This window comes from Oncorhynchus kisutch, linkage group LG2 (assembly GCF_002021735.2).
Source record: "Oncorhynchus kisutch isolate 150728-3 linkage group LG2, Okis_V2, whole genome shotgun sequence".
Lineage (NCBI taxonomy): Eukaryota > Metazoa > Chordata > Actinopteri > Salmoniformes > Salmonidae > Oncorhynchus > Oncorhynchus kisutch.
Window position 1 is genome coordinate 3528647 of NC_034175.2, and position 20812 is coordinate 3549458.

Consider the following 20812-nt stretch of genomic DNA (forward strand, 5'->3'; position numbering starts at 1 on the left):
TCCCTATCATCCCCTCTGTCTCATTCCCCTATGTCTCATTCCTCCCTCTCTCTCTCTCTCAATACTCGTAATTTCCTAATAAAACACACCCAGTTGTACATTCTTTACTCTCTATGGAGAGCCTCTTATGAAACAACTCATCTGTCTCTCAACAGTGCCTTGTCCTTCTCCTCTGAAGAGGCTTCCAGTCAGACCATATTATCATATAGAGCTCAGTATCTCCCTGAGTACTGATCACCTCTACAGTGACCACTACTGTGGCCTGACCTAGATAGATAGACAGACACACACAGAGAGAGAGACACAGAGAGAGAGAGAGAGAGACAAACACAGAGAGAGAGAGAGAGAGAGAGAGAGAGAGAGAGAATACATATTGTGGAAGTCACAGTGACATGAAGACATGGTGAGATAGAGGACAGTATACTACAGTACAATATAGTTTAGCCCTGTTTGTCAATACAATGTCAAGTTGGCTAGATTGATAAGTTGAAATACCTTTAATTTTCAGAATATGGCATTATAGAATAGACAAAATGATGTGTTTAGATAACACAAGTACAAGTGCCATGAGTCAACAAGCAGGCCCACACGTAGCCGACATGTAGATAGACTGAGGAAAGAGGTGTGGCCAATACATACTGCACAGAAAAAAAGCTCATCGTATTATTCACTATGACTAAATATGAATGTTTTGACCCTCAGTCCTATAAACAACCCGTCTGTCTGTTCCAAGGAAGTGTCTGTCGTGATAACTAACCAGCAGTCAACGATATCTCAACATTTAAAGTAGACTCAGCGATATGACGTAGATGCAGAAAATAAACAGCATAGTGAGTCAATTTTCGCAACAACTACTGTAATTGAGCATTGGCTCAACTTCTCTGTTTCGATGCCCTGGCTACTACTCCGTGAACAGCGTGAAGCGAACCCCTGCACATGCGCAGATACTGTGTGTGACTGAGTGAGAGTGAAGTCTTGCATCTTGCTCATCTCAATATCTCCGGTGTTGCTTGTGGCAAAGTCATTTCGCTCAGTCTGCCTTTAAGCAGCGGGTCTACAGCTATTGCAGATGTCAGAGTGATGGATAGACTTGACACTATTATCATTGTGATCCTCAGCACTCAACAAGCAGTGGGTTAAATCATTGTAATGGCCCTCTCATATCCAACTATCTCCATCAGACTGTCACTGTTATCAGCCATAACTACTAGTACATTAGCATCTCTATGACAACACACTACTGACAGAGCATCCCATTATACACTATATATATAAAGGTATGTGGACACCCCTTCAAATGTGGGGATTCGGCTATTTCAGCCACATCCGTTGCTGACAGGTGTATAAAATTGCGCACACAGCCATGCAATCTCCACAGACAAACATTGTCAGTAGAATGGCCTTACTGAAGAGCTCAGTGACTTTCAACGTGGCACCGTCATTGGATGCCACTTTTCCATCAAGTCAATTCATAAAATTTCTGCCCTGCTCGAGCTGCCCCGGTCAACTGTAAGTGCTGTTATTGTAAAGTGGGTACATCTAGGAGAAACAACGGCTCAGCCACAAAGTGGTAGGCCACACAAACTGACAGAATGGGACCTCCGAGTGCTGAAGTGTGTAGCACATAAAAATCATCTGTCCTCAGCTGCAAAGCTCACTACCGAGTTCCAAACTGCCTCTGAAAGCAACGTCAACACAATAACTGTTCGTCAGGAGCTTCATTAAATGGGTTTCCCTGGCCGAGCAACCAAACACAAGCCGAGCAACCAAACACAAGTGGTGTCCATACAGAAATAGTTTGTCAAGATCGGTGTGGAAGAACTTGACTGGCCTGCACAGATGGAGTACAGCAAGGATAACATTCATTTTTTGGACCTCGACATTAGTAAAAATGACAACGGTTGTTTGCACACATCAATCTTTAGGAAGCCTACAGATGGGAATTCCATTCTGAGGGCAGACAGCTTTCACCCCAGAAGGCTAAAAGAGAATATTCCATATGGCCAATTCCAAAGAGTCTGCAGAGTTTGCGATCAGGAAACAGACCACAGTGTCAAATCTGCTGAATTGGAGAATCGCTTCTTGAATCAGGGCTACAGCGTTCAGGTCCTGAAAGATGCCGGTATAAGGGCTGGATTACTTGACAGAGGGAACTTGTTGTGAAGGGGAGAGCCTCCTGACGCATCAGAGAGTGTATTCTGTTCCAAAATACAGCACTGAAGCAGAGAACATTAAAATAACCATTAAAAAGAATTGGGGAATCATCCAAAGTGATACGCTACTACGCCAAGTCTTTCCTGAGCCACCAGTCATAAGCTTTAAGAGATGTCCTACCCTAAATGACAAATTAGTCCACAGTTATCTTCCGGGTGACTCTCAAAAAACTTGTCTTGACCACCAACCCAAGGGCTCTGTTAAATGTAACCATTGCAACCATTGCAGTAATATTGCTCAGAAGAAGTATTTTGTTGACACAGCTTCCTAAATGGAGTATTACATCAAGCATTTCATTAACTGTAAAACCACTCATGTCATCTATAGATTGGAATGTCCACAGTGCAAGGTGTTCTACATTGGACGGACAAAGAGACGCCTTCAAGACCGCTTAGCGGAACACAAGTACGCCATACGGGTAGGCAATGAAGACTACCCCATGGCAAGGCACTACAAGCCCCTACACCATCGCAACCCTGCCTCCCTACAAGCTATGGGTATTGATCATATTCCGGCCTCTATTAGAAAAGGGGACCGTCTTAAACAGTTAAACCAAAGGGAACGTTTTTTGATTTACAAACTACAGGCCACTAAATACTCTGGTTAAAATGAATATATGGATTTCTCACCCTTCCTGTAGGGTCGTGATAGGTCCATTTGCTGTCATCTAGTGGACATTTTGTTTAGACTGTTGTTGTTCATGTTTTGCTGTGTTCTAGTGTACTATGGAATATATAGCTTTCTTATTCTTGACACTTCTCCCAGTCATATTTAAGGTTAGAACTACCTTTTAATGTTCTGATAATTCTAGCTTGGAGTTGTATTTTTATAATAACATAGCTACAGTATTTCACTTTTTAATGTGTATAGTATTGCTTACTAGATGTGTCCAATCAATTTTGTAACCACTCCCTCTTCCAATTAGGGCTAATTGGAAAAGCTGTTCAAAAGAGGACATTGTATTCCTTTTTTTTGTACTCCCTGATGAAGGCCATGCAGCCTAAACACAACGTTGTTTCTATTGAACATGCCATACTAATAAAGGCATTTTAATTAATTATATGAAGAGGCCTTGGTCCTCCTTTCTTTTTGATGACCTAGTGTAAAGCCTTCCAGAAGGCTGTTATAGCAGCAAAGGGGGGTGGGGGAAGGGGGTGACCAGCTCCATATTAATGCCTATGACTTTGGAATGAGATGTTCGACGAGCAGGTGTCCATATACTTCTGGTCATGTAGTACACATGATAGTGATCGGTTGAGATAGCAGTATACTAAGTGGTACCACTACTCCATACAAGCTGATGAGACACACACAGAGAAAAGTTTGTGGTCATACATCCTTAAAAACATAGGTGCTGGGCTAATAAAGAACAGTAGTAAAGAACAAGAAGGCCCTCACACTGTTAAAGCTCCCAATTCACAGCTTTATTGACAACGTTTCCATCTGAAACGGATCTTCGTCAGGTCAAACAAACTGAGTGTTCACATCCCAAAATATGCACATTTCACCTCACATGACCATTACGCACATGACACATGATGGGTGCAAAAACAATTTGTGCATCTCTAATAATTTGATATCAATGAGATGTTACAGAAGTAGTTACAGAAAATAATATATATTTACAAAATGACCAAGTAGGAGACCTGGAAGGCAAGATAAATCAAAAGTGATATATTCATGTAAGAAATGGTCTGATATCAAACTATTGGATCAAACCTTTTGGAGACACACACAAAGGATGAATCCAATACAATTACATTCTCAATAATATATTATCAGTTCCACCCAGGAGTCTTAACATGTTCGTTACCAATGCATCTCAGAGAGCTAATGTTGTGACACACACACACTCTCTGCCCTTCTCTTCACAGTTATTACTGGCTGCATCAGGCTCTTGGTCGGTGGGTCGTACATTGTGTACCCTGGTCGCTACACTGGCTGGCTGATCTAGAGCGGAGGGATGTCCAGTACCGGACTCACTTGTGTGCTCTACCCGCGTTCACGGTGTCACTGTCATGTCAAAATTACGCACTAGTTAATTTTGCGAATGGCGATGCATCGTGTGAACTATGGTAGCTTGTAGGCATTACGCACAGTGCACACATAACGTAGGTGATGACATGACACGTGCTATTGTTGTTGTTGTCATTCATATAGCCTATTTCATAGAACATCTGCCAATAAAACATATAATTGCACAACGGCTTGAACCATTAAACTATTACATGTCTGTCAGTTATCACAATTCTCTATGGTGATAGAGTCTTTTTTGTGTGTGATGAGTCAATACCCCTTTCCTCGCCCTCATCTGTCCTCTGTCTTCCGTATAATACTTGTGTCAGCAACATTGGCTTAATAAATATTATCACAGTCTGTTCTGGGAAAATTCAACCCTGGTCCCACACCCCCATAATACATGATATGATAGATGCCATATTGTTGCAACGCTGTGATACAGCACGCTAGCATATACTTACTAACTAACATAACATGATGGTTTGATATGTTACAAAATTAGACAGATTCGTGCTACTTACCGAGCGTGCGCGTCCCAGAACTGCGTTTAGCCTATATTAGACAAGATAAGAGAGATTGGTGATACTGTCCTATACTCTCGACAACCGTCAACAATCATGCACTGTATTTAGATATTGGTTTGGTTACATAACTAAAGTCGCTAGGCCTACTCCTCCTAGGAAACCTTACGCATAGGCTGGCTGGATACAGAAGAAAACAACATTTGCGCGGCGGTTTTCATAGCGCTCGGTTGAAGACACTACAGCAGCATTCTCCGTAGTAACTTGTCTCGACAGCTAGGTGGAGAGCTAGTTACAGTACTGCAGGCGAAGGCAACTAGATTCAACCGTGGAGTCGATGGTTATGGGCCGGGACATCATTATAAAAATGCTGCAAATTCACCACAACTAATACCAATAATAGATTGGATTTTGAAAAGAACAATAATTTCATACCTTGATTACATTGAGACATGATCACATGCAAAAGACGTCTCGTTTTTTATTTGTGGTATACTTGGGAACATATTTCCTAAATTAAACAAATGTGCAGCTGAATTCCTTGTCATTTTATTATTATTATTATTTTTACATAAACAAAATCCTATGTTTTATTATAATAAAAAATGGGGGAGATGGGGTATCACTCGCGGGCCAGTTTAGTTTATTTTATTTTGTAACTGTTTCTCAGCCAGCCAGGAAAAGGGAAAGTTAGGCTACATTGTTTCCTTCAGACTGATCAGATCGTGCACTGTGCTCGAGAACGGTGAACGCCCCCCGCGAGGCTGCGTCATTCTGTGCCAAAACATTGTTGACAGCTAGGCTTTCTATTAGATTGCATCGTTGCGAGCTTCACTCGTAATAAATGATGAGCACATATACAAGCAATCTCTTAGCAAAGGCAACTTTCATTAGAAAATCTATTCAGAAGCTATATGTGCAGTTGGCCGAAATAATAAAATACCTCAACAGTTCAATGTGCATCTAAATGATTTTTAAAAGTAGCTAAAAAACTTATGTTCACAAAATAGACTAAATGATTTAGAAATACATAATGATATAAAAAAAAAACTAACAAAATGGCGACGACATATCAAGCCTGGCTTTCTCTTGGCCCTTCTTTCCCAAGCAGTTACCTGTTTGCATATCTGAATTCGTTCCTTGCGCTACCCGGGCACGGTTGAAGTCAGAGCGGACTGAAGCCCATTCACAAAACGGGGGCTTCTGAGCAGAAAGCGCCCGTAGTAGAAGCACTGAGTAGAAGGTTACAGCAGTCTCAAACAAGCTGAAAGCAACACACGGCACACTCTTTCAGGAGCTCCAAGAGGCGGGAGAGAAGGGAGGGAGAGAAGGGTGATTGATGTGCGCTATGGGAGATCCAGTAGATTGTAAACCTATACAGCCAAAGCCTACTGTTTTTTTTATTGTTTAGAAATTGTATTTCATTTGAAAAATGATCTCTATCGAGCATTATTGTGGTTGAATGTCAAATATTAGGCCTAAGGCTATAATTATGTTTACTAACGAAAACAATATATTTTTGGGGTTTCATTCCGGCATACTCCACTTTGAAATTTATGGGACCATCTTGCATAGATTCATCCTGAGAATGTTTATAGAGGTTTTTCCCCCCTCCTGTCATAACCATTGCAAACCTATAGGCCTAAATCCTAGGTCCATTGACTTAAATCTATTTTAGGCCAACTATTCTCATCACCCACCATTCGGTTATCCAACTGTAGACTCTCATTTATTTTGTATATATAGATTTTTAATTTTATTTTTAGAAATCAGACTGGTTCTAAATAAAACCACCTAGCTCTAAAAAAAAACTGTGGATGACGTCTGGATTTGCGCAAACGATGCGCATATTTGAGCTCTCTACGTAACATCCTTCGTCTACAAACCAAAATGGCGACTACCACGGATTTAGCACCGTGACAGTTCGACCGAAATTGTGAAACTCTTCAGTGTTTTCAAAATAGACCCGAACCGTCTAAAACTACATGACCTTGCCTGTTTGGATTTTCATTTGGAATTTAATGAATTAATTGGTTGGTAAATTGTTGTTGTGTACCTACAGTTGTTGTAGTCTTGCTGCAGTGTAACGTTACTGTAAAACAAGGATGCATGGTGCAGTGTCTTCCTAGCAGATATCTAGCTAGCTAATGCAAGGTTAGCTAGCTATTGAGCTTAGATTACATTGCTAGTCCTAATAACATAGTAATTATTTTACAGTGAAGGTCGCCCCTGCAATAGTACTGATGGCACCAGTGTAACTGTGTAAACTGACCTGGGTTTATGTACTTATTCATGTTCCAGACCATGGCCCTTCACAGACTATCATTGAGATTACGACAAACGGTGAGTCCATGGTGCAAGATCCCATGACATTCATAGCTTTATTTATTCTATTTAACTAGGCAAGTCGGTTAAGAACAAATTCTTATTTACAATGACGGCCTACCAAAAAGGCAAAAAAGCTTCCTGTGGGGACGGGAATTAAATATATGTGTGTATATATAGGACAAAACACACATCACAACGAGAGACAACACTACACAAAGAGATATTTAAGAAAACAACATAGCAAGGCAGCAACACATGGCAAATCAACGTGGTAGCAGCACAAAACATGGTACAAACATTTTTGGGCACAGACAACAATTTGTGCAATTGTCAAGAAGGTAGAGACAACAAAACATCACACAAAGCAGCTACAGCTGTCAGTAAGTGTCTATGATTGATTAATAGAATGAAGAGAGCTTGAGGCTTGCACTAATACTATAGTCCCTTATACCTAATTGTTATGTGCTGACTCAACTCTCATTTCCATTACACATAAGTCATTGGACGAAGGCATCTTCTGTATGGGGATGTTAAGAGCCCCAACGCTCAGTCTGAACATTAACCTGCATCACTTCCTTATCTTTCATATCAGCGAGAAACAATAAATAAAAAAATACAGTACCAGTCAAAAGTTTGGACACACCACCTCATTCCAGGGTTTTTCTTTATTTGTACTATTTTCTACATTGTAGAATAATGGTGATGACATCAAAACAATGAAAAGCTCTGCACACTTGCCATTCTCTCAACCAGCTTCATGACATTGTCACCTGGAATGCATTTCAATCGAGAGGTATACCGTGGTAAGTTTATTTGTGGAATTTATTTCCTTAATGCATTTGAGCCAATCAGTTGTGTTGTGACAAGGCAGGGGTGGTATACCGAAGATAACCCTATTTGGTAAAAGACCAAGTTGAATTGCTGCAAAGGAACAACCGCTAAAGGACACCAATAAGAAGAAGACTTGCTTTTGCCAAGAAACACGAGCAATGGACATTAGACTGGTAGAAATCTGTCCTTTTTGTCTGATTCCAAATTTGAGATGTTTGGTTGCATCCGCCATGTCTTTGTGAGATGCACAGTAGGTGAACGGATGATCTCCGCATGTGTGGTTCCCACCGTGAAGCATGGAGGTGTGATGGTGTGGGGGTGCTTTGCTGGTGACACTGTCTGATTTATTTAAAATTCAAGGCACACTTTACCAGCATGCCTACCACAGCATTCTGCAGCGATACGCCATCTCATCTGGTTTGGGCTTAGTGGGACTATTATTTGTTTTTTAACAGGACAATGACCCAACACACCTTCAGGTTGTGTAAGGGCAATTTGACCAAGAAGGAGAGTGATGGAGTGCTGCATCAGATGACCTGGCCAAAACACAATCACCCGGCCTCAACCCAATTTGAGATGGTTTGGGATGAGTTGGACCACAGAGTGAAGGAAAATCAGCCAACAAGTGCTCAGCATATGTGGGAACTCCTTCAAGACTGTTGGAAAAGCATTCCAGGTGAAGCTGTTTGGGAGAATGCCTAGAGTGTGCAAAGCTGTCATCGAGGCAAAGGGTGGCTACTTTGAAGAATCTCAAATATAAAATGTAACACCTTTTTTGGTTGCTACATGATTCCATGTGTTATTTCATAGTTTTGATGTCTTCACTATCATTCTACAATGTAGAAAATAGTGAAAATAAAGAGCCTTGAATGAGTAATCGTGGCTAAACTCTTCACTTGTACTATATACAGTGGGGCAAAAAAGTATTTAGTCGGCCACCAATTGTGCAAGTTCCACTTAAAAAGATGGGAGTGGTCTGTAATTTTCATCATAGGTACACTTAAACTATGACAGACAATATTAGAAGAAAAAAATCCAGAAAATCACATTGTAGGATTTTAATGAATTTATTTGCAAATTACGGTGGAAAATATGTATTTGGTCAATAACAAAAGTTTATCTCAATACTTTGTTATATACCCTTTGTTGGCAATGACAGAGGTCAAACGTTTTCTGTAAGTCTTCACAAGGTTTTCACACACTGCTGGTATTTTGGCCCATTCCTCCATGCAAATTGAGATCTAGAGTTGAGATCTAGAGACTGGCTAGGCCACTCCAGGACCTTGAAATGCTTCTTACGAAGCCACTCCCTCGTTGCCCGGGCGGTGTGTTTGGGATCATTGTCATGCTGAAAGACCCTGCCACGTTTCATCTTCAATGCCCTTGCTGATGGACGGAGGTTTTCACTCAAAATCTCACGATACATGGCCCCATTGATTCTTTCCTTTACACGGATCAGTCGTCCTGGTGCCTTTGCGGAATAACAGCCCCAAAGCATGATGTTTCCACCCCCATGCTTCACAGTAGGTATGGTGGTGTTTGGATGCAACTCCGCATTCTTTGTCATCCAAACACGACGAGTTGAGTTTTTACCAAAAAGTTGTATTTTGGTTTCATCTGACCATATGACATGCTCTCAATCTTCTTCTGGATCATCCAAATGCTCTCTAGCGAACTTCAGACGGGCCTGGACATGTACTGGCTTAAGCAGGGGGACACGTCTGGCACTGCAGGATTTGAGTCCCTGGCGGCGTAGTGTGTTCCTGATGGTAGGCTTTGTTACTTTGGTCCCAGCTCTCTGCAGGTCATTCACTAGGTCGCCCCGTGTGGTTCTGGGATTTTTGCTCACTGTTCTTGTGATCATTTTGACCCCATGGGGTGAGATCTTGCGTGGAGCCCCAGATCGGGGGAGATTATCAGTGGTCTTGTATGTCTTCCATTTCCTAATAATTGCTCCCACAGTTGATTTCTTCAAACCAAGCTGCTTACCCATTGCAGATTCAGTCTTCCCAGCCTGGTGCAGGTCTACAATTTTGTTTCTGGTGTCCTTTGACAGCTCTTTGGTCTTGGCCATAGTGGAGTTTGGAGTGTGACTGTTTGAGGTTGTGGACAGGTGTCTTTTATACTGATAACAAGTTCAAACAGGTGCCATTAATACAGGTAACGAGTGGAGGACAGAGGAACCTTTTAAAGAAGTTGTTACAGGTCTGTGAGAGCCAGAAATCTTGCTTGTTTGTAGGTGACCAAATACTTATTTTCCACCATAATTTGCAAATAAATTCATTAAAAATCCCTACAATGTGATTTTCTGGATTTTTTTTCTAATTTTGTCTGTCATAGTTCAAGTGTACCTATGATGAAAATTACAGACCACTCCCATCTTTTTAAGTGGGAGAACTTGCACAATTGGTGGCTGACTGTATGAGATGAGTAATGTAGGGTATGTAAACATTATATTAAGTAGCATTGTTTAAAGTGGTTAGTGATATATTTTACATCAATTTCCATTATTAAAGTGGCTGTAGTTGAGTCAGTGTGTTGGCAGCAGCCACTCAATGTTAGTGGTGGCTGTTTAACAGTCTGATGGCCTTGAGATAGAAGCTGTTTTTCAGTCTCTCGGTCCCTGCTTTGATGCACCTGTACTGACCTCGCCTTCTGGATGATAGCGGGGTGAACAGGCAGTGGCTCGGGTGGTTGTTGTCCTTGATGATCTTTATGGCCTTCCTGTGACATCAGGTGGTTTAGGTGTCCTGGAGGGAAGGTAGTTTGCCCCCGGTGATGCGTTGTGCAGACCTCACTACCCACTGGAGAGCCTTACGGTTGTGGGCGGAGCAGTTGCCGTACCAGGCGGTTATACAGCTCGACAGGATGCTCTCGATTGTGCATCTGTAGAAGTTTGTGTGCTTTTGGTGACAAGCTGAATTTCTTCAGCCTCCTGAGGTTGAAGAGGCGCTGCTGCGCCTTCTTCACGACGCTGTCTGTGTGGGTGGACTAACTCAGTTTGTCCGTGATGGGTACGCAGAGGAACTTAACTTACTAACCTCTCCACTACTGTCCCTTCGATGTGGATAGGGGGGTGTTCCCTCTGCTGTTTCCTGAAGTCCACAATCATCTCCTTTTGTTTTGTTGACGTTGAGTGTGAGGTTATTTTCCTGACACCACACTTCGAGGGCCCTCACCACCTCCCTGTAGGCCGTCTCGTCGTTGTTGGTAATCCAGCATACCACTGTAGTGTCGTCCGCAAACTTGATGATTGAGTTGGAGGCGTGCATGGCCACACAGTCGTGGGTGAACAGGGAGTACAGGAGAGGTCTCAGAGCGCACCCTTGTGGGGTCCCAGTGTTGAGGATCAGCAGGGTGGAGATGTGACCTACCCTCACCACCTGGGGGCGGCCCGTCAGGAAGTCCAGTACCCAGTTGCGCAGGGTCTCGAGCTTGATGACGAGTTTGGAGGGTACTATGGTGTTAAATGCTGAGCTGTAGTCGATGAACAGCATTCTCACATAGGTATTCCTCTTGTCCAGATGGGTTAGGGCAGTGTGGTTGCGATTGCGTCGTCTGTGGACCTATTTGGGCGGTAAGCAAATTGGAGTGGGTCTAGGGTGTCAGGTAGGGTGGAGGTGATATGGTCCTTGACTAGTCTCTCAAAGCACTTCATGATAACTGAAGTGAGTGCTACGGGGCCGTAGTCGTTTAGTTCAGTTACATTAGCTTTTTGGGGAACAGGGACAATAGTGGCCCTCTTGAAGCATGTGGGAACAGCAGACTGGGATAAGGATTGATTGAATATGTCCGTAAACACACCGGCCAGCTGGTCTGCGCATGCCATTAGGACGTGGCTGGGGATGCCGTCTGGTCCTGCAGCCTTGCGAGGGTTAACACGTTTGATGTTTAACTCACATCGGCTGCAGTGAAGGAGAGTCCGCAGGTTTTGGTTGCGGGCCGTGTCAGTAGCACTGTATTGTCCTCAAAGCAGGCAAAAAAATGATTTAGTCTGTCTGGGAGCAAGACATCCTGGTCTGCGACATGGCTGCTTTTCTTTTTATAATCCGTGATTGACTGTAGACCCTGCCACATACCTCTTGTGTCTGAGCCGTTGAATTGCGACTCTACTTTGACTCTATACTGGCGCTTAGCTTGTTTGATTGCCTTGTGGAGGGAATAGCTACACTGTTTGTATTCGGTCATGTTTCCGGTCACCTTGCCCTGGTTAAAAGCAGTGGTTCGCGCTTTCAGTTTCACGCGAATGCTGACATCAATCCACGGTTTCTTTTTTGGGAATGTTTTAATCGTTGCTATGGGTACGACATCGTCAATGCACTTTCTAATGAACTCGCTCACCGAATCAGCGTATTCGTCAATGTTGTTGTTGGACGCAATACGGAACATATCCCAATCCACGTGATCGAAGCAGTCTTGAAGCGTGGAATCAGATTTGTCGGACCAGCATTGAACAGACCTGAGCGCGGGAGCTTCTTGTTTTAGTTTCTGTCTGTAGGCAGGGAGCAACGAAATGGAGTCGTGGTCAGCTTTTCCGAAAGGAGGGCGGGGGAGGGCCTTATATGCATCGCAGAAGTTAGAATAACAATGATCCAGGGTTTTACCAGCCTTGGTTGCGCAATCGATATGCTGATAAAATTTAGGGAGTCTTTTCAGATTAGCCTTGTTAAAATCCCCAGCTGCAATGAATGCAGCCTCAGGATATGTGGTTTCCAGTTTGCATAGAGTTACAGTTCTCTGCTGCCAATGACTGGAATGAACTGCAAAAATCACTGAAGCTGGAGACCCATATCTCCCTCACTAACTTTAAGCACCAGCTATCAGAGCAGATCACTGTACCTGTATATAGCCCATCTGTAAATAGCTCATCCAACTACCTCATCCCCCATACTGTTATTTATTTTGCTCCTTTGCACCCCAGTATCTCTACTTGCACACTAATTTTCTGCACATTTATCACTCCAGTGTTTAATTGCTATATTGTAATGATTTCTCCACTATAGCCTATTTATTGCCTTACCTCCCTTATCCTACCTAATTTCCACACACTGTATATATACTTTTTATATATTATTGACTGCATGTTTGTTTATTCCATATGTAACTCTGTTGTTTGTCGCACTGCTTGGCTTTATCTTGGCCAGGTCACAGTTGAAAATGAGAACTTCTTCTCAACTAGCCTAACTGGTTAAATAAAAATATACAGCAGTGGAGGCCGCTGAGGGGAGGCCGGTTCATAATAATGACTGGAAAGGAGCTAAAACCATGTTTTATTTATTTGATACCATTCCACTTATTCCGCTCCAGCCATTACCACGAGCCTGTCCTCCCCAATTAAGGTGCCACCATCCTCCTGTGGTGTACAATATGTGTATATTTTGCAGTTGTTAAATTATTTTGATGTGATGTAAAGGGCTTTATTTTTCTAGTATCGCATTTGAGAATCGATTGGCGTTTAGAGGTTTTGGCTGCCAGAGCCACTGAAAATAACAGAAGGTCCTTGGACCTTAAGGAGTAACGGGGAGGTTAGGCTCCTTAAGAGTACATCTTGAGCTAGTGCTAGCTATGAATATTTATCAACATTTAAGATTCATTGGGATGTCAGTTTCCATGTGATCAATGCATTTTGAAAAGTCAGCGCTACATATACAGTACATGTCTTCTGGAGATGTCTTTCTGGACTAAGTAAAAATGTGTTTTGAGCTTCACTGTACTGTAGTTCATTCTAACAGTCCTAAATTCTAGAACACTGCTGTGCTTAGGCGTACACGTTTTGGACTATGATAGACGCTCTACACCTCTTACCTGTGGAATGTGATGATGTCACGGACAGGTAGCGCAGGTGCGGCCGCTCCATGGCAGTGGGTGTGGCCAGCAGCAGGAGGCAGTTGGCATGGAGATGAGACCGGAGACATTCTCCATCTTCAGAACACAGGAGAACGACCCAGTAGGTGGAATAATCAACCACACTTTATTCTGTAGCATGTGGTAATAAGTGTGGAGGGTACTGATGTTTCATCTCCCTCTGTCCCCAGGCCTGTCAGTCAGAACAGCACCTAGGACAGTACTACACTGTGCCCCCCTCCCACTTCCACACTGTCTTCCCCCATGGCCTGCCTCCACGATACCAACAACAGGTATTGTGTGTGTGTGTGTGTGTGTGTGTGTTACAGTATGACTGACTGTCTGTACCCATGTCCAGGTGAAGTCGTTTAACGAGGGCTGTGTGATGGTGAGGCAGCCTGCTCTGGAGCTGATATCTCACCTGAAGAGAGCTGACTACAGCAAGCCCACCCTGCGCTACCTACTCTGTATCCTACCCTACCAGTTACACCTGATCACACCTTTACACATTTAATATACAGTCGTGGCCAAAACATTTGAGAATGACACAGATATTAATTTCCACAAAGTTTGCTGCTTCAGTGTCTTTTAGATATTTTTGTCAGATGTTACTATGGAATACTGAAGTATAATTACAAGCATTTCATAAGTGTCAAAGGCTTTTATTGACAATTACCAGAAGTTGATGCAAAGAGTCAATATTTGCAATGTTGACCCTTCTTTTTCAAGACCTCTGCAATCTGCCCTGGCATGCTGTCAATTAACTTCTGGGCCACATCCTGACTGATGGCAGCCCATTCTTGCATAATCAATGCTTGGAGTTTGTCAGAATTTGTGGGGTTTTCTTTGTCCACCTGCCTCTTGAGGATTGACCACAAGTTCTCAATGGAATTAAGGTCTGGGGAGTTTCCTGGCAATGGACCCAAAATATCAATGTTTTGTTCCCTGAGCAACTTAGTTATTACTTTTGCCTTGTGGCAAGGTGCTCCATCATGCTGGAAAAGGCATTGTTCTTCACGAAACAGTTCCTGGGTGGTTGGGATAAGTTGCTCTCTGAGGATGTGTTGGTACCATTCTTTATTCATGGCTGTGTTCTTAGGCAAAATTGTGAGTGAGCCCACTCGCCTTGGCTGAGAAGCAACCCCACACATGAATGGTCTCAGGATGCTTTACTGTTGGCATGACACAGGACTGATGGTAGCGCTCACCTTGTCTTCTCCGGACAAGCTTTTTTTCCAGATGTCCCAAACAATCGGAAAGGGGATTCATCAGAGAAAATGACTTTACCCCAGTCCTCAGCAGTCCAATCCCTGTACCTTTTGCAGAATATCAGTCTGTCCATGATGTTTTTCCTGGAGAGAAGTGGCTTCTTTGCTGCCCTTCTTGACACCAGGCCATCCTCCAAAAGTCTTTGCCTCACTGTGCGTGCAGATGCGTAAGCATCTGTTATTCGAACTCAATCAACATGACAGAGTGATCTCCAGCCTTGTCCTCGTCAACACTCACACCTGTGTTAACGAGAGAATCACTAACATGATGTCAGCTGGTCCTTTTGTGGCAGGGCTGAAATGCAGTGGAAATGTTTTTGGGGGGAATTCAGTTCATTTGCATGGCAAAGAGGGACTTTGCAATTAATTGCAGTTCATCTGATCACTCTTCATAACATTCTGGAGTATATGCAAATTGCCATCATGCAAACTTTGTGGAAATTAATGTGTCATTCTCAACTTTTGGCCACGACTGTACACACACAGTCATCCCCGTACCTCTCTATGACCTGTGTTGTCTACCTGTATTGTGTTGAATTATGTTGGTGTTGACCTTGACTGGTTGTGTAGATGGGGTGAAGGGCAGTGGGAAAACGATGTCTCTCTGTCATGCTGTCCACTACTGCTCCAAACAGGGATGGCTAGTACTACACATACCAGATGGTGAGTAACACACACACACACACACCCCGACATGGCATACACACAGACACACAAAATAATGATGATGATGATGATGATGATAATAATGATTGTGATAATAATCTCCTCCATAGCCCACCTTTGGGTGAAGAACTGTAAGGAGCTGTTGCCCTCCTCCTACCACGCCTCCCGCTTTGACCAGCCAATACAGGCCTCCAACTGGCTACGCAACTTCAGAACCACCAATGAACACTTCCTCTCCAAGGTAGCCCCTCCTCCTCAGATAGATAGTGGGCGCCAGGTACAGTGCCTGTCAAAAGTTTGGACACACGGTGTGCAGAGCTGTCAAGGCTTTGCACGTCGTACAAACCCAAAAAGCTGTAATCACTTTTTGGGTTACTATATGATTCCATATGTTATTACATAGTTTTGATGTCTTCACTATTATTCTACAATGTGGAAAATAGTAAAAGAAAGAAAGGAAGAAAGAAACCCTGGAATGAGTAGGTGTGTCCGAACTTTTGACTGGCACTGTATGTGTTGCCTGTAGGAACAAATCTAGGATCAGTTTACCATCCCCTAATCCTAACATTAGAAGTAAGATACAGTGCCTTCAGAAACTATTCACACACCTAGACTTTTTCCACATTTTGTTGTTACAAAGCCGGATTTAAAATGATTTAATTGTTGTTTTTTGTCAACGATCTACACAAGTTCTCAAAGTGGAAGAAACATTTTATTTTGTTTAATTCATGGGGGGGAAAAAAAAGTGATTTTGATTTGAGTTAATACATGTCAGTCTTTCTGGGTAAGTCTCAGAGCTTTGCATACCTGGATTGTACACTATTTGCCTATTCTTTAAAAATGTTTAACTAGGCCACTCAGGAACATTCAATGTCATCTTGGTAAGCAATTCCAGTGTATATTTGGCTTTGTTTGCTTCCCAGTGTCGGTTTCTTTTTATCCTAAAAAAACTCCAGAGGCCTTGCCGATGACAAGTATACCCATAACATGATGCAGCCCCCACCATTCTTGAAAATATGACATGATACTCAGTGATGTGTTTGTTGTGTTGGATTTACCCCAAACATAACACTTTGTATTCAGGACAAAAAGTTAAATTCATACCACATTTTTTTCAGTATTACTTTAGTGCCTTATTGCAAACAGGATGGCTTCCTTCTTTTCACTCTATCAATTATGTTAGTATTGTGAAATAACTACTATGTTGATCCATCCTCTTTTATCTCCTATCACAGCCTTTAAACTCAAACTTGATTTAAATCACGATTCGCCTCATGGTGAAATCCCTGAGCGGATCCTGCCTCTCTGGAAACTACGTTAGGATTGCCGCCTGTATCGTTGTGGGTTTAATTTGACACTTTGGATGGTGCATCAATAATAGCTCCACCATACTCAAAGGGATATTCAATGTCTGTTTTATTTGTATATTTACTCAACTACCAATAGGTGCCCTTTGTGAACCATAGGAAAAGCTCCCTGGCCTTTGGTTGAATCTGTGCTTGAAATTCATTGTTTGACTTACTGATAATTGTGTGTGTGGGGTACAGAGATGTCATTTTAAATACTATTGCACACAGTTGTTAAGCATATTTTTACTCCTTGAGGCATCCTGTATTTGTGACTGTCTCCCCTTGTTGTTTTAGATCAAGTTGAGGCAGCGGTACGTGTGGACTAAGAGAGAAAGCACTGAGGAGGGACGGCCACTAGGGGAGCTGGTGGACATGGTGAGTCCAGTGTCAACGTGCCCTTTATTAAGACGTTAGCATCCTTCAGTTTGGCCGAACTTGGCTAGGCGAACCGAACGAGTGTGCTCGCATGCTCCCTTAAAAGACCTTCACTTGAAAAATGTTAATAGTGCTGTTTGTCCATTTTTAAGATGCCGTAGTCAGAATTAATCTAAAATAACTTAATCTGTTATGACGTTTTTGCCAAGGAGATCTTAGTCATGCAATTTTACATTTAACTAAGATGTATTGTGCAGTATTTTTCAATTAAAAAATGTGCATGAAAACAAGTAATCTCTTGTTGAATGACAACAAAGACTTTATTGCAGAATCCCTACGAAGGGGTGTAGAGTTCAGCTACCGACTTCGGCTTGCCTCCAGAAAAAAATGAACACACATCAATGTAGTCATAATATATGCACAAACTGTTCCGAACTGGTTTGGCTGGGAATCATGTGGACGCCTTGCGTCTGGGCTCCAGTTCTGAAACATAATTGGTTCAGTGCACTTCTCTTAAGAATCTCATACCACGTATCATTGTTAAGCTGTGTTTTTCACCCCAGGGAGTGTCTCGTGTGAAGAGCAGCAGTGATGTGGTGGGGGCAGTTCTAAAGGAGCTGAGGCTACAGGCTGGGGGGACAGAGGGGGGCTTCAGGCTGGCTGTGGCTGTTGATGGAGTCAACGGCCTCTGGGGAAGGACCACGCTTAAGAAGGAAGACAAGAGCCCTGTACTAATACATTCATTCACCTCACTGTGGATCTATAAAAAAAAGTTGATTTCTATTGCTTCCATTTTTGTCTTTGTAATTTCTGTGTAAAGATTGCTTACTTGACTGACCTTTATCTCCCCTGTCACTTTTCCCTTCTCTCTACTTTTTCTGTGTCTCTCCTCTCTGCCAGGTGGCTCCAGAGGAGTTGACATTGGTTCATAACTTGAGGAAGATGATCAACAATGACTGGGTGAGAACTGCATGGTGGTTATCCTCTGTCTAATAGACATTAGAAAATTACATGATTGTGATTTACACCTCTGTCCCTCTCTCTCCTCAGTGTGGAGGGGCGGTCATCGCGACTCTGTCTCAGACAGGATCTCTCTACGCTCCAAGCTCTGCCTACCTGCCCCAGGAACTGCTGGGAGAGGTCAGGAGTCATGATTACATCCTGGTTAATGTTATATGTCCAGTCCAAAAACTACCTCTAACCCTTGGTGTCTATTGATCTGGGCTAACAAGGGAATGATCTAGATGTTTTTGGACAAGACCCTTCTGATGTGTTTATATGCATCAGTGAAATAGAAACAGAAGTTCACCTATTAAAAACATCTATCCTCATCCTCTGTGTTGTTCCTACAGGAGGGCTTTGACAGCATGGACCCGTTTATCCCAGTACCAGTCTCCCTCTACAGTGAGAAGGAGTTTGAGAGCTGTTACCTCTACTACCTGGACCGCCACTGGCTACAACACCCACACAGTAAGAGATGTTCACTTTCACCACTGTTTGTGATGGTTTAGATTATGACATGTTGAACTGATTGAGAGATTTCTCTCCATAAGGTCAGACAGAGGAAGGGAAGAAAGAACTGATCTTCCTCAGCAACAGAAACCCTTCTGTACTGGAGAGACTGTGTGCCTTCCTGTAACATCACACATGGGCCCACACACCAATAGAGATAGGACTCATATCTGTGACAGCATGGGCAGCGCCATTGAGGCTACAACCCATAGGAATCCCTACGGGATTCTTTGACCACTTTAAAATGGTGGAAGCCCTCGATGGTGCTGCCCATGCGACATCAAGGCCACTAGCATTCTCTATGGGACAAACGCCAATACAGACTCATACATGGATTATAACATTGCAGTTGTGTATGTGTCCCTCCATAAATTATTCTGTTGTGATGCATGATAGTGTCTTTCATAATAAAAATATACATGAAAAACAGTCAGATCTCATGTTCTCTTTTATGAGCCAATAAAGCTATTATCTTCATGAAAAGTTAGTGATGTTTGTCTTTTGAATATAGAGAGTATCTGACACAATGCACTTAATTACAACAAACTACTACTTTAAGTCAATACATTTTTATTTGACCAAATCAAATGGTCAAAAAGCCTCAAGGCTTTTGAATACAGTTTAGTGGTAGATGTAGACAGGTATGGTAAAGTGAAGATGTTACTCTGCCTCATTACTAGTGTCCTCACGAGAGCACCAGACCACATTTCTGGGACTGTAGGGCACCTTCGTCAGTGAGGGTGAGGTGGCCTCTTTGTGCATTGTTGGGCCGGTCGATGTTACGATGTCCAGATCATCTCTTGGTCTCTGTAGAGCTCCAGGGTACCTTCGTCAGTGAGGGTGAGGTGGCCTCTTTGTGCATTGTTGGGCCGGTCGATGTTACGATGTCCAGATCATCTCTTGGTCTCTGTAGAGCTCCAGGGTACCTTCGTCAGTGAGGGTGAGGTGGCCTCTGTGCATTGTTGGGCCGGTCGATGTTACGATGTCCAGATCATCTCTTGGTCTCTGTAGAGCTCCAGGGTACCTTCGTCAGTGAGGGTGAGGTGGCCTCTTTGTGTATTGTTGTAACGGCCGGTGTTACTTGCCCAAATGGGATGGTCCTGTGTGGTGTAGATGACCAGGTTGCCATCCTGTTGGAGGATGAGCCTCTGAGCATCTTTGTTCAGTGTTTGATGCCCAGACAACACGACCCCATCCGTAGAGCACAAAGTTGCCATCGGTCTGCAAAGAGAAAATTAATTTGCATATAAAACATGTTAGATAAAGATTACCTCTGTTGTACTGCTGTACATTGCTTTCATCCACTTCTAAATGATTACTTAAATTTAGGGTGAAAAATATTTCCCAAATTATTTTTCTATATTCGCGGCAAGTGTTCGTCAGCTAAATCAAAATATTAGGGGTGTGCATTTATTCCATTCGATACGTATCTAGATACTTGGTCTGCGATATGATACAGGAATTACGTTGTCATTTGAAACAATTCGATGCGGTTTGATTAGAGAATGGTTTGATTCGATGTAAATCGATGCACTAAGATTTATTTCCCATTCTAAATTAAAATCTGCAATTCGTAACATATCAATCGGAATGTATAATGGACATCCACAAATGAATACACACATTAGGAAACGTAACATATCAGTGGTGACCCGTCATTCAGATCAGGTGGGGCAGAGCCTGTTTAGCATGTTATTTTGCCATTAATACGTGTCACATATCAGTTTGCAAACAATGTAAAAAATAACATTAAAAAAAAAACTCAATCAACATGACAGAGTGATCTCCAGCCTTGTCCTCGTCAACACTCACACCTGTGTTAACGAGAGAATCACTAACATGATGTCAGCTGGTCCTTTTGTGGCAGGGCTGAAATGCAGTGGAA

At 42.7% G+C, this 20812-nt stretch overlaps 1 protein-coding gene across 2 annotated transcripts; it reads left to right on the plus strand.

Moving 5' to 3' along the window:
* Positions 1 to 6616: 6616 nt before the first annotated feature.
* On the plus strand, positions 6617 to 19356 carry LOC109878097 (28S ribosomal protein S29, mitochondrial-like). Of its 2 annotated transcripts, none has more exons than XM_031837611.1 (13): positions 6617 to 6787; positions 6972 to 7097; positions 13747 to 13860; positions 13949 to 14050; positions 14116 to 14224; positions 15596 to 15688; positions 15802 to 15932; positions 17335 to 17415; positions 17979 to 18143; positions 18316 to 18375; positions 18466 to 18555; positions 18768 to 18885; positions 18969 to 19356. In XM_031837611.1, the coding sequence occupies exons 2-13, from the start codon at positions 7035 to 7037 to the stop codon at positions 19052 to 19054; spliced, it is 1212 nt and encodes a 403-aa protein (XP_031693471.1). In that variant the 5' UTR covers positions 6617 to 6787; positions 6972 to 7034; the 3' UTR covers positions 19055 to 19356. The 2 variants fall into 2 exon arrangements, with proteins under 2 accessions (XP_031693471.1, XP_031693472.1); XM_031837612.1 differs by having other exon boundaries at positions 7056 to 7097.
* Positions 19357 to 20812: the final 1456 nt, after the last annotated feature.

Coding starts and splice junctions, on each gene's coding strand:
- LOC109878097 (XM_031837611.1), top strand. CDS start 7,035: ATGTACTTATTCATGTTCCAGACCATGGCCCTTCACAGACTATCATTG. Junction 17,416..17,978: donor TAGGGGAGCTGGTGGACATG/GTGAGTCCAGTG, acceptor TTTTCACCCCAG/GGAGTGTCTCGTGTGAAGAG. Junction 18,556..18,767: donor CCCAGGAACTGCTGGGAGAG/GTCAGGAGTCAT, acceptor TTGTTCCTACAG/GAGGGCTTTGACAGCATGGA.